At 42.6% G+C, this 13,052-nt stretch overlaps 2 protein-coding genes across 2 annotated transcripts; both read right to left on the bottom strand.

Moving 5' to 3' along the window:
• Positions 1-1,495: 1,495 nt before the first annotated feature.
• On the bottom strand, positions 1,496-8,521 carry LOC103353774 (transforming growth factor-beta receptor-associated protein 1). The gene is made up of 11 exons (XM_008276908.1): positions 7,612-8,521; positions 7,268-7,462; positions 6,917-7,071; positions 6,228-6,310; positions 5,722-6,069; positions 5,504-5,561; positions 5,283-5,426; positions 4,989-5,123; positions 4,753-4,903; positions 4,255-4,676; positions 1,496-4,139 (listed from the first exon to the last, which is right to left on the bottom strand). The coding sequence occupies exons 1-11, from the start codon at positions 8,297-8,299 to the stop codon at positions 3,996-3,998; spliced, it is 2,523 nt and encodes an 840-aa protein (XP_008275130.1). The 5' UTR covers positions 8,300-8,521; the 3' UTR covers positions 1,496-3,995.
• A 630-nt stretch (positions 8,522-9,151) lies between these two features.
• fhl5 (four and a half LIM domains 5) lies at positions 9,152-13,052 on the bottom strand. The gene is made up of 6 exons (XM_008276907.1): positions 12,965-13,052; positions 12,613-12,793; positions 12,239-12,413; positions 10,861-11,030; positions 10,498-10,684; positions 9,152-10,326 (listed from the first exon to the last, which is right to left on the bottom strand). Exons 2-6 carry the CDS (start codon positions 12,772-12,774, stop codon positions 10,175-10,177), a joined length of 846 nt encoding a protein of 281 aa, XP_008275129.1. The 5' UTR covers positions 12,775-12,793; positions 12,965-13,052; the 3' UTR covers positions 9,152-10,174.

Below are 13,052 nucleotides of genomic sequence, written 5' to 3'. Positions count from 1 at the left end.
GTTCTGAGGACGTTTTGGGGACGCTGTCGAGAAAACACACTGTAGAATCTATGAAACATTCTCACAACGTTCCACAGTGTTACTTCATGACAAAGGAAGAACGGTTTAAGTGTAACAAGTTTTGAGAACATTTGAACAAAGTAATCTAACACTGTCATCGCCAAACATTTATAGAAAAAGAACATTGTGGGAACTAAAAGAAAACATTTCTCAGAATCTTTTTGGAATAAAAACATTGTAGCTGAAAAACTGCCCCATTCTCTCAAACCTCCCCAAGACACAGTTCCCTCCCCGTGTTCTTCCCCCTGATAATTTCATGCAGTCCCCAAACATTTTACCCATTTTGTAATTATATAATTTAGGTAAACTAATTACCTGGAGGCAAATAACTGATATTTTTGCAGCAAAGATAATCATCTGAAAATAGCAGTTATGCTGAAGATTGAGATATATCGTGTCTCCCTCGACATCTTGCGTCAAGAAAACAGTTTAAATCAGTGAAAGAGGCAAAGTGAGATGATATTAGCACGGTCGACATGGTGTCACTCTCCCATGCAGCAGGATGTATATAACCCATGCCTCGGTGCAGCAGGGCAGGGTGGGTGTCTGTGGTCACTGTCTGGGCTCCCTGTGTCTCCACTGAGCCACCCTACACATTTCTCCCAGTGGCACTCTGCCAAACCCCAAGGTAGCAAGCCATGAAAATGGGAGTGTTGCCTTAGGAGTTAAAAAAAGGCCTGTTTTGATCATCCTCTTTGGCTATTTATTCCCATCCTTGCTCAGCTATATCTACAGAATTAGTTTTTGCTGGGGAAAGTGGGAATTAAAGTTCAATCGCTTAGGTTTTCTGCTACCTTACCATTATTGCTGCCAAAAGGGCTGCAAATTAAGATTCTCCTTGTCTCTCGGCAACCACTAAGACTGAAAAATGCGTCATAAGGGACATGATACAGTAATTTGTGGCTTTGACTATAAATATGATGCATGATGCACAGAGAAGCATTGTATATTCATTTTCCCCATAAGCTTTGTTTAGTGAACTACCTGTTCCAGTTTTCACCATCCTGAGGCATCGTGTGCCTCATGGTCTTTTTAAGAGTTGGTGCTAAAGTCAGGAATATATCCTTATGCAATTTAATGACAATTTTTATGACTGAAAGGCATTAAATATTAATTCAACTCCTTATGAAGTCTTTTGTTGACATTGGCTTTTCTTACTCTTCATGTGGTTGCTTTATAATTGCAACTGTTTTCTATTAAATATCCTTTCATCTCAATAAAATTTATTGTGTAGAAAAGCATTAAAGTGCTAATCTTTTCCTTTGTGACAACTTAAGCTTGCACATTTAATGAACGCTGCGAAAATACAGGAGCTGCCACAAAGCACTGTTATCATTACTCCAAAAAGGAAAATGATTCAGCCTGCAACAAACATGCAGTTTTTTGCGAAAAGGCACTCACGGCCAACCTCTTGTTAGATTTCTTGCAAACAAACTTTCAATAATGAAAAACCTTGCAAGCTTATTTTGGGATTTGGCACATATATGGTATGAAAATCTGTGCAGACATCTTTTTCAGAAACTGTCATTTGCCATTTTATAACAAACAAATTCAGTCACATACAGTATATAGAACATATTACAAGTCCCCATAAAGTCTGAGGCCCCAAATAGAAAACCGTTTCCAACCATGCCATGCTTTTAGATGGTTTAAAGGGTCCAAAACTAAACATTAATCCATTTCTATAATATTCTTTGTCAGTTCAAAACAACACTGTGTTAACATGTACACAGTTGCATCCTACAGGCCAGACAGCAGACATTTTTTGTCTTAAATTTAGAAAAGCACAGGAAGAAAATGTTCTACTTTCCCCTCTGACTGCTGACTCTGTGGCTGCACGGATATTTATAATGGGAGACCAACGTCTGGATACTCACCATACTTTCCTCCATAACTGTTGATTTTTGCACCCAGTCCACTCCCCTTATATGCATGACCATCTGGCCAGCACCCTGCAGAACCCTTCAGCACCCTGCTGTCATCCAAGGTCACGGCGTACACATCAACAGACACTGCCAAATTTAACTTGTTCATCTTCTTCTGCATCGCACGAGACATTTTTATTCAAATGCACCAAACCGTCTTTTCTGGAGTCTTTATTTGTGCGAGCAGTATTTGTATTTGTGTCTGTATATTTTTACCTTTTGGTTACTTGCGGCCGTTGGTCAACATCAAAGGTGAGAAAGGCATTTTTGAGGTGCAGCATGACCACAAGTGTTCAAAACAACATTAACGCTTCCTGAGGATGTCGTGACAAGGAAGGAGTGGACATAGTCTTGGCTGAGGGAGCACCCAGTGGTCACCGGTCATCGGGCACAGCCCAAAGATCAGCCAGTCACAGAGCAGCAGTAAGTCAATATTAACTGTAAGAGCCTCCTTCACAGCTTAAAACGAGTATAAATAAGGAGGTGATGCTTTGTGTTTTTCCTGCTCTGATACCATTTAGCTGTCCACCCAGGAGCGCCTGAAATGACTTAACAGTAGATTAAAATTAAATGCTCAGATTATCAGAATTACAAGGAGCAGATATGGAGGAGTGGATGCGGCAATTTTCCTGCAACCACATAAAAGCACAAAAAAGCTGGAAATATGGTTTTGTGGGTCTTGTGAGTCAGTTTACTCATATGAGTCAGAGGTTAAATTTATCCGCTCAAAGTGACAAATTTCAAGTTAAAGCTCACGTCAAGGGTATCCTTTGTGTGTCCCTTAATCCTGTTTCATAAGATTGTGGAACATTAAATGCACACGACTCTCAAGTCCTCAGTGAGAAGAATGAAAAACTCCCCCAACGACCTCATTAGAAGAGAAAAACTGAAGAAATCTTGGCGAGGGACTAACACAAAGATAGGCCTAAATCCCTTCCAACGTATTTATTCAATATTTATCTACATTGCAATTAGTGACTCAACCCCAGCCAAAAACCTTGCAAGCAGTCCGGCCAAATGTACAAGCTACCGTTCCAGCTTCTTTAGGCGTCTCCTTAGCCCTTGTCTCAAAACGCATCAGGATAAAGGACCAGTTATGGTTAGCCTTAATGACAAAATGACAGCAGAAATAGACAAATACATCATGGCGTTGTCTGACTTAATGATATGTGTTCAAGGTTATTCGCAAGATTTCCACACTGTACATGTGGACACGGTGGAGTTTGTGTGTTATTATTTGGGATCCACGTCTATGATGCTCCCTAATGATACAGGCTTGATGTTGGCAAAATTGCCTCTTATTTCATATTCCACACACAGCACAGGACATGTCATGTGGTTGCTTGCAAAATTAGCTTATAAAATAAATGACCCAAAACTCTGCACTTCCTCCACTTGCTTGCGTTTCATTTTAAACCTGTAATTGGGATTTTTATTTTGGGGGGTCATAAATGTATATTAATGCATGGGTTCAGTCTAAAAGTCTCTCACGTGCAGTTGTTGACTTTCTATTTGCTGCTCTATGCAGACAAATATACACAGTGGAAACCATGATGGCGAGGATGTATATATACAGCATTGGAGGACGGTCAAATTCTGTCTGGTCATCAGGTTGACCACACGTGGTTTCCATACAAAACACCGCTGGCTGTCTGATCAGTGAATATATACGCATGAGTGTCCTCCACAGTTCACTACTGCTATTGCTGTCTACAGTCTCTCGAGGAAATGGCTCAGACGTGCTGCCCTGAAAAAAAAGTGCACTGCTTGCTCTTTTGCATTTTGAAACCAGTTATTTACACAATGTATTTTCTCTAATGTAATTAGAGAATGTGTGTGTGTTCCAAGGTCCATGAACTGAGTCCTTTTAGGGAGAACGACACAATCTAATCTAGAAAAACGGTCAAGTACAAAGCAGATACTTATCCAGCCAAAATGAATATGATTCTCAAGAGTGCAGTGACACACAGTTGTGCATAAAATAGGCAATGGATTGGTGTGTCTATGTCTTTACAATGCAGAGTAGCTGGTGCAGCTTGTGTGCATCAGCTCACCTTGAAGGTTACGGACAAAGTGTGGCCCAGCGAGGTTTCTCTGACAAACGCTACACTTCTGCTCCTTGTCCACTCGGAACTTTGTTTGTGAAGCCTGCATCTACAGAGGAGAGAGTAAAACAACAGTGTTCGTAAAAACGAGGCAAGAATACATGCAATTTTCAGTGCAGTTTAAAAAAAATAAAATGAGTATAAAACTATGTCATTAAACTCACCCAAATGACCTTGTGCCTTAAGAGCTCTGCCTGGGCCAAAGCTTTGTGCAGCCTCGCCATCTGCCTCTGGTGGAAGGTTTTCCTTAGAGATCCAACTATAAACTGGGAGACCAGTTGAACAGACCAGGACTCAGGAAGGAGCTGGAACACCTTCTCTAATGCAAACGCCTGAGGGTGGTTGTTGAGCAGATCCACGGCAGCGCCTGTGAGAGCCTCGGAGCTCAGGTAGATTTGGAGCAGGGTGAGCAGCAGGACCTGTCTGAAGTGTGAGCCTTGGCCCTGAGCCGCCCTGCAGCAGTAGGCCTCTGCAGACTGGAGGTCTTTCTCCTGATGAACAAGCAGCTGCAGTGCCTTGGAGTGTTCACCGGCCCTACCGAGGAGAATGGCTTTCTCTGGGTGCAGGGTTGTTGACTTCACTCTCTCTGCAATGGAAGAGAAATCAAGATTTTTACTGTAGTAGTGTTGATTCTCTGATTTTCTTTAAAGACGTCCACACACCATAAACAGTGGAGATGTCATAGAATTTGGATTCCCATAGCATCTGCTGCAACTTCCCTCTGGTCTCCCTCGCATCTGACTTTGTTTCCTCTTCCTCTCGCAGCATCTGATTAACATATGTCAGGGCCAGACGGTTGTGATACCTCTCCTCCTGGGGGCAGATGACATCAATTACGTCTCTGTGCATTTAATAAAGCAGTTAGGCTATTAGATTAAGTAGCTGCTGCTGTACCCACCTCGCTCTTCAAATCATGGATTAAGAACTCAAGATACAAAAGCAATGCCAGGGGGTGCTTCTCCAAGAGAGCGATGACGTCTCGCGTCTCTAATCGATCATCCGGTGGACGCTTGGTGAAAATCTGCACACCTATCTTAATCAAATAAAGGAAAGCTGTTTAATTAAATGACAAAATTAGCCGAGTAAGTGAAGCAATTCACTTTGGCGTTTTAGAATGTGAAACATATAGTTGCACTGAGCAACTCTGCCCTCTGCAGTTTAGTTGAGCTCGTAAAAAATTAAAGAAAGCCACCTCCTGGTTTCTCAGCAGAGTCCAGTCTGCAAATGCCCACACAGAGTCTTTGTCTTTCAGCTGGCTGAGAGTCATCACTATGTGTCCATATACATCTGAGCAGGAAGGGTCTGTATGGAAGCCGTCTGTAATCTTCATCCAAGTCTGAAAGAATACAACAAGCTAAGACACAGTGCTTTTAAAGTGTGCATAATTATGTGTAATGTTTAGGGAAATAATACCTTTAGTGCATCATTTTGCAATCCATGGCTCGCATAGAGGTAACCTAATGCAAAAAATCTGAAAATGAAAACAAGTCAGATGGCAGAAATTGTGCAAATTATAACAAACATCCCCAGTAGGGAATTGTTTTAGACAGTTCTTTCGTTACCAAAACCAGATTTGTGCAGCATAAACCTATAAAATTGCCTGCAAGAGATCTGTGAAGTTTTATTTTCACCTGTTGTGTTGCTCCAGGACAGGAACACACTGGTCCAGGCTGCACTCATTAGGAGAAGCCACAAGCTGCAGCAGATTCTCAGTGTCTCCCAGTTCAACATACAGCCTCAGGAGGGCGCCGTCCACTTCCTTACTGCACTTCAGGCCTTGTTCAGTCTCACTGACTGCTCGCAGAAAGTCTCCCAGGAAGGCCAGGTAATGATGAAATGTGTTTCTGTCCTCCTGCCAGAGCACCTGGAGATCTCTGCCCTTGTTGACTTGATCAAGACGAGATTGAAAGTCCTCGCTGAGACACAATTGCGTGCCAGGGTAGAGGCGGATGATTTCTCTGGGGTCCAGCTCACCTTTACTGCTCAAGTGGGTAATGAGTATTGATTTGTGTTAGATTTTCGGTGTAAAATTCGGCCCAAAAGACACATTTCACATGCCGCTACTGTGCAGCTTCCTGAGATTTATTTAACATGTTTTTGAATTTGGAGTGTCGTGTGAAGGGGGTTTTACTCTCACATGAATAAATCTCTGGCCTCAGAAAAATCCTCCCGGTAAAAATGAACAAATCCAGCCAGGCAAGTGATGGCCTTCTGCAGCTCCTGTCAGGACAAAAAAATTACTCTTTTTACAAACAGGCACACATTGCACAATCATGTTTAATGCAGCAATATGTGAACTGAATTAACTGGGGCAGATGACTTTGTGACGATATATTGAGACCAATATGTTACACAAATAGCACAAAACCACACAAAGGACAAAAAATTACTGTGATGAATAAATGTGCTAATGCCTACATCTTCACCTCTAACCTGTATCCTGAGCTATGACACAGATTTCACTCTATTTCAGACACCATCTGCTGTCCTCGATCGCATTCATCCAACTGGAATACACCTACAATGAACTCACGCTGATGTAGGCTTGATATCCTGAGTCAATCTGTTCAGCAGCGATGAAATATTAAATTCAAACAACACTATGATGCAAGACCAGCTGGGTTTGTAATGCATGCACATTATCTACACATCAGTTGTATACATGAATTTATGAAATGAATATTTTATTACAAAAGCAGTGACATAGAAAAAAGTTGGTTTGAAGTTTAGTGTAGGCTCCTTAGCCAAAGCATGTAACAGCTGACTTCGATTGCAAAAGCAGGGACGTGTTTGCATCCCGCAGTGCGCCTGTAAATCATATTTCACCTTGTAAGAGTCAAGTGGACGACGGCTTTGAACTCCATCCAGCAGCAATAAGGCCTCCTCCACTCTCTCGTGTCCTACAAGTGCTTGGATTTGCTCTTCCAATGGCACCAGGCTCAGGCTCAAGACGTCTCTCTCCGTGAACACTAACACGCCATCTGAAGGGGAGATTTGTTTTTGGTTCTCTGAAGCGCTCAGTGTGTCGGAAACAGTAGATGCAAGAATGATTGACTGAATTAGTGCAAACTGAGACAAACACGGCGGCGTCTTTAAAAAAAACACACACACATTTTGGCAGGCTATAGGCGTACAATCTGCCTGGATGAGGTGATGAATCGATGTTGTCTGGTTTACCTGATGTGGAAAGCAGACCCTTTGCTCCGCTGAGACTCACAGTCTGTTTGCGCTGCTGATCTAACATGCTGTAGACAGACAGCATTTGGGGCTGCAGGGTTAGGATGTAAGGGAAACATACTCCGGCTGCCAGCACCTCCTGAGGCCACTGCAGGGGAGGGCGCTGGCATATCCCTGTCTTCATCACAAACATGCCTGAGGGATGAGGATGGAAAAATGATATCTTGGCAAAACAAATATCCTCTGGCTGAGTGATATAAAATGATTAAATCTATCACTGCTATGGAAACTAAGCATATAACGACACATAGTTTAAGCATGTAGAACATTTCGCCAGCTCTCACCCAAATATCCGGGGCCGTTCAGGAGGAACTCCCCTCGACCCACCGAGGCGGCGATGACATGCTGCCTGCTGTGATCGTGAGGAAAAAGCTCCTCAGTGCTCCCAGTCCGAATATCACACAGGAGATACCTGTCACTGGTGGCTACGCACAGACTTGTACCATCCACTGCCAAGGCCACAGGGTCTTGGAGCAGAGGGACTTCCTTTACAACCTCCCACCTGTCAACTCCCACCACATGAATCCGGATCACTCTCCGGCGGCTGGAAGACGTCACCATCTCCACACATGCCGCCTGGCCTGTGAGCGATGAGTCGCACAGTTCAAACAAAGACACATGCTGGATTTTCTTCAGAGCAGGAACAGGCTCTAAGGAGAACATGTTGAAGGCAGTAACGCAGCGGTCCCACAGGACCAGCAGATGGTTGAAAAGTGGGACTGCCTTCAGTTGGGTTACTGGGTTGCTTGAGCCTAGTTTTCTTGCCCTACCTTCTCTGGTTTTGCTCTGACCGAGACTCAGGTCTCCATTTGCATCACGGGTAAGAATTAGGTGCTGGACTGTTGCGTCTTTGGTCCCTATGTACACATTTCGATCATAGCACTCAAGGCACTGGATGCTGGATTTGTCCCTCTCTTTTGAGGCTGCTTGCTTTTCATAGACTTGTACTAGTGTGAACGCTCTAAAAGCCATTTCAGAAATTTATGGATGTTGGATATGCAAAGGTAAAAAAGGCAAATGCAGCTCGAGTCTAGTAATAATTTACCAGCACGCACAGAGGAAGAGAGTTCTTTAATGCCAAATCCTTTCGCTGTGAAGAGTCCTTACAAAATGTGTCCGACTAAATCAAAGCTGCAGTTCTTCTCCTGTGAAAAATGTACAATAAGACGTCCCTACCTGTCTGCTGTTCAACCTTCCTCTAATTCCTCCACAAGTTTATGAAGTGTAAAGTAGTTTCACCACCCCCATGTGACTATGTACTGACAGGAAATCTATGTCAGCATTTTACGGCGCTCATCCTGCCATGTGAGGATACTTGCACAACTCACCCGGCAGCCTCACCAAGAAAACTGACTTTTACAAGTATCAAAACAAAGAAGAAGGACATTCTGAGGTGGCCACAGTCATGGTCACTTGTACTGGTCACACAAATGTATATATACGTGCATAAATATATGCGTAGTGTGTGCAAGGACTAAAGTGGTGGCTTTGGTCAGTGTGTAATGGACAAGAAGAAGAACAAGTCATCTGCAGCTCAAACTATATGCGGTTGGTCTGAGCTTGTTTACAACATGCATGAGGTCAAGAGGCAACAGAAGCACAGCAGCGGTTTGTTTTCCGTCAGTGATTGTCTAAAGGATGACTCTGAGGGGATATTGCGGTCATAAAAAGATCTGCATTTTAGAGCTACCATCACAGCTATATTTGTCACTCTGAACTTTGTGTCTTTCTGTTTTCCCCGAGGAGTTTCGGATAAATATAAAGTGGCCTCCGCTGGATGGCATTATTAGAGCAGAAAAAAGACAGATTAAGATGAACAAAAGCAGGACTAAATAAAAATATCTTTATTGGAACAAGCTGTGAGAGAACCAAAAATCCATGCATCATTATTTGTTTACATAGTGAGAATATAGTTTACAATACAATAAGCTTAAATAGAAATGTACAGATCAGCCTCAACATTAAAACCACTGACAGGTGTAGTGAATAATACTGATGATACTTTATGTGTGGTGACTTAACACGTTCAGCACAGCTACACTTTGCTCCAGTGTAAGAACAGGACAGTGCACCGTGGCACACCACAAAATCTGCTCAGGAGTGGCTCAAGGAACACGACAAACCAAAGGATGCACCGCCTACGTTCTTGTACCGCAGGACGTCCTCAGAGGTTCTATGATCATGTTCTGATGGATCAGAGCTGTTTTGGTGGCACAAGGACCTACACAATATAAGCCAGGTGGCTTTAGTGTTGTGGCTGTATGATGTATATGTGTAATGAAAGTCAGACCTGCATTTGAGAGGAAAATATGCTTTTTAATAATTATTTTCAGCATTGAACAGCTGGTTATTTTCTGACCTAATCTGTCTGACTATATAACATGATAAAAGGGTGAAATATTCCCAAGCAACATGGCCAAATGCTTAATTATCAGTTCAAAATCCACATATATGTAGCTTGTTGCATAGGACAAAGACACCAAATTAATTTGATTCACAAAATATTTGCAGATCATTTTTGGCCATTTTTGCGACTCAACCACATCAACTAATGACTAATATTTCTATATCCTTGTCAATAATGAATGAGTGAGGTGAAAAAAAGAAGAAAACGTGATTTAACAATAGTGCATATGACAACCTAACTTCAAAAAATAAAAGATACGTGTTTATCTTTACTAAAGCATCCCAGTGATTTATAACACAAAAATGAGCTTTTGACATTCAGAGTTTAAATGTGTGCCTGGCATGCTAACAAGAAGCATTCATGGAGCTACAGTATTTGTATCAGAATATGAGCTGCTGTTGTCATTCATGCAAAGCCGTGATGATCCCTCCATCAAAAGGTCATTTCTCCCTCCCGCAGTCGGTGCACAAAATGTTGTCGCGCTGGGTGAGAAATCCGCGTCCCACCAGTGACACCGAGCACTGCATGCAGGTGAAACACTCACTGTGCCACTGGCGCTCCTCAAAGGAGATGTACTTGGCCCCTGCCAGACCTGCACACATCAAACAAGCATCCATGAATCTCCAAACTCCAAAGGTTAATGCAGAAATCTTGACCTTGTTTACCTGACAGTTCCTACACAAATGCAAATGCAAAGTCCTTATATATGAGGAGGAGATGGTGTCAGAGTAAATGCAAAAAATGAGTATAGCTAGTGACTCACTGGTGATGGCTTTGGTGCAGCCCACACACTTCTTTGCATACAGGTTGCTGAAACATTCAAGGCAGTAGGGGTAATTTTCCCTGGAGGTGAAGCGCTGGCCTGACAGCTGCTTTCTGCAGCCAATGCATAGGAAACACTCACGGTGCCAGGGCTTGTCTTGGTAGGTCACTCCACCTGTTGTGATGGCCTATAGGTAACACAAAGCCAGGCAAGAGAAAAAGGAGACACAACACAATGTCAGACTTCTCGCTATGCATCCCCTTTGCTATGCAGTGCCAGTATGAGCAACATTAAAATGCCACAGTCGGTGGGGGGATTTACAGCAGTGGTCAATACACATAAACCACTCAGCTGTAACCCTACCTTCTTACAAGCGCAGCACTGGTAAGCAAACTGCTTCTCGAAGCAGGGCACACAGAAGTAGCCGGTGTCTTTGGGGATGAAGGACTTGGTTCCTATTGGCTGCTGGCAGCGGTGGCACAGGAAGCAGGTCTCATGCCAGCTGTTCCCCTTGTATTCCATTTTGCGGGAACCTGGCACACGGGACGAGAGCAGCTTAGTCAGCATATGGTACCTCTATGACAGAAACACTGCATCCCAAAATAGTCGTTGCTTGTCTGTGGGGAGGGGACAACGCAATCTAAATAATCATGGAAAGAATTTTGTGAATAGAAGAAATTCCGTTGCTTGAAATGTGCAGATGCAACCATAAATGCTGCAATTATTACACCATTTAGGCTACAATTGTGGTCAAATTTGAATTTTTCTGACCATGTCCTCTGGCCCATTGTTGCTTAAAAGTTCAGATTGTAAATTCATTCTTGCTTTTGTGAAGCGCAGGTCGCCAAACAGTTTAACCACTGGATCCATTTATTCGCTGCGCAGGTGCTTTTGATGATATCCTGCTCACCAGCTGTCGATTTATTGAAGTTCATTCAACATCTCAGCTGTGGGGATCAACATGGATCAGATGTAGGAGAAAAATACAAATTTGAACATTGACACCTGAGACATTAAACAGAAATCTATCTGCTGTGATCCACGAGTGTTAGAGGACAAGAATGAACTTTAATTCTGAATTATTTTTTTCTGAAAAGCATAACTGTTCTCATCATCAAGATCATTAGGACCTGGCGAGAAACCACATATAATTACTGATGTGACAGATCTTGTCATCACCAGTTTGCTCAAATTACCACTTTGGGTAAATGTCTGAATACCATCTAATTAACTAAGAGTAGTAACGATAACCAGTGGTGCTAAACGGTTTAGCTGACCAATAAGGACCAATTCTTGAATTATTAAAGGGTCATACATTTGTAAAGGAATAGTTCAACATTTTAGAAAGTATGCTTTTCTACCATTCCACTGCAAAAGATACGTAGCTTCGGGATTTTTAGAGATGCGAGCAGCCAAATTTTGTTATCAATGGATGAGGTAATTTTGGAAAGCTGACATCCTCTCTGACCAAAAAAATGGTATCAATCCTCTCATATAATTAGAAAAAAACATTACAAGTAAGCAAATGCAAGTCAGTCATTTAATAGCTATTTTAGAGCTTTCAGTTGTGTCACACTATTTTCCTCTTCAGATAGAGTTTGGCCAGTTGTCATGGAGCTGTGCTTGCCTTGGAAACATTACAGCAGCACTAAATTGGATGTAATGTGTGTTACATGTACATGCCATCAAAGTGAGGTTACATTTCAGGCGACATTATCCAGCCCTATTCATCCCTGCATACCTGGCATGACGGTTTTCTTGCAGGTGCTGCACTTGGAGGAGTAATCATTGGCATAGCACTCAGTGCAGAGCAACAATTCATCCTTGGCAGCAAAGGCCTTTTCCACCAGAGAGCGGCTGCACTTTGCACACTTGAAGCACTGGTCATGCCAGTGGCGATCCTTATAGGACAGGTCCTGTCAAGATTAATACATTATTTAAAACATGTGCTCAGATTCTGTAAGATTAATAGGGCATTTAGAATTCATTTAAAAACAGCACTAAAAATAAACTACATCAACATGTTGCTCATCTTCTGATCTCTTATAAACCGTCATTTTGCACATTACAGATGTGGAAGCCTCTCCCTTTGGGAGAACACTGGTGCTTCCTTACCTTACAGTTACAGCCAATTGGTAAAGAGCACCCCTCACAGCAGTTAGCGAACAGGTTCTCATAGCACTTAGTGCAGTACTGCGTGTCCTCTTTCATTATGTACTTCTTCCCCAGCAGGGAGTCTTTGCAGTAATGGCAGTCGAAGCGCTCGCTGGCAGACATTGTTGTTTGCTTTTCTTAGCTGCAGGTCAAAGAGAGCAGGAGGAGGAAAATTGGACAATAAGGAAGAATAGAAAGATTGAAAATGCCCTGTAATAGTCCAGGCAATTTCTTCTCCCTCTCATCAAGCAAGTAAAGAGGCCAACCAATTTTTTCTCTTTCTTTGAGAAAAACTAAAAAAAATAAAAAGTACCGTTGTATTAAAGAAGTCTCTATCTCGGTTGATGCGGGGCGAGGATGAGGCTGAAGCCTGGGACTGCAGACACTGAGCGGTCCAGACA

The sequence above is a fragment of the Stegastes partitus genome, unplaced genomic scaffold, assembly GCF_000690725.1.
Source record: "Stegastes partitus isolate 25-593 unplaced genomic scaffold, Stegastes_partitus-1.0.2 Scaffold83, whole genome shotgun sequence".
NCBI classification, from domain to species: domain Eukaryota; kingdom Metazoa; phylum Chordata; class Actinopteri; family Pomacentridae; genus Stegastes; species Stegastes partitus.
Note: the sequence above shows the minus strand (reverse complement) of the source record. Positions and strands in the feature narration are given on the sequence as shown.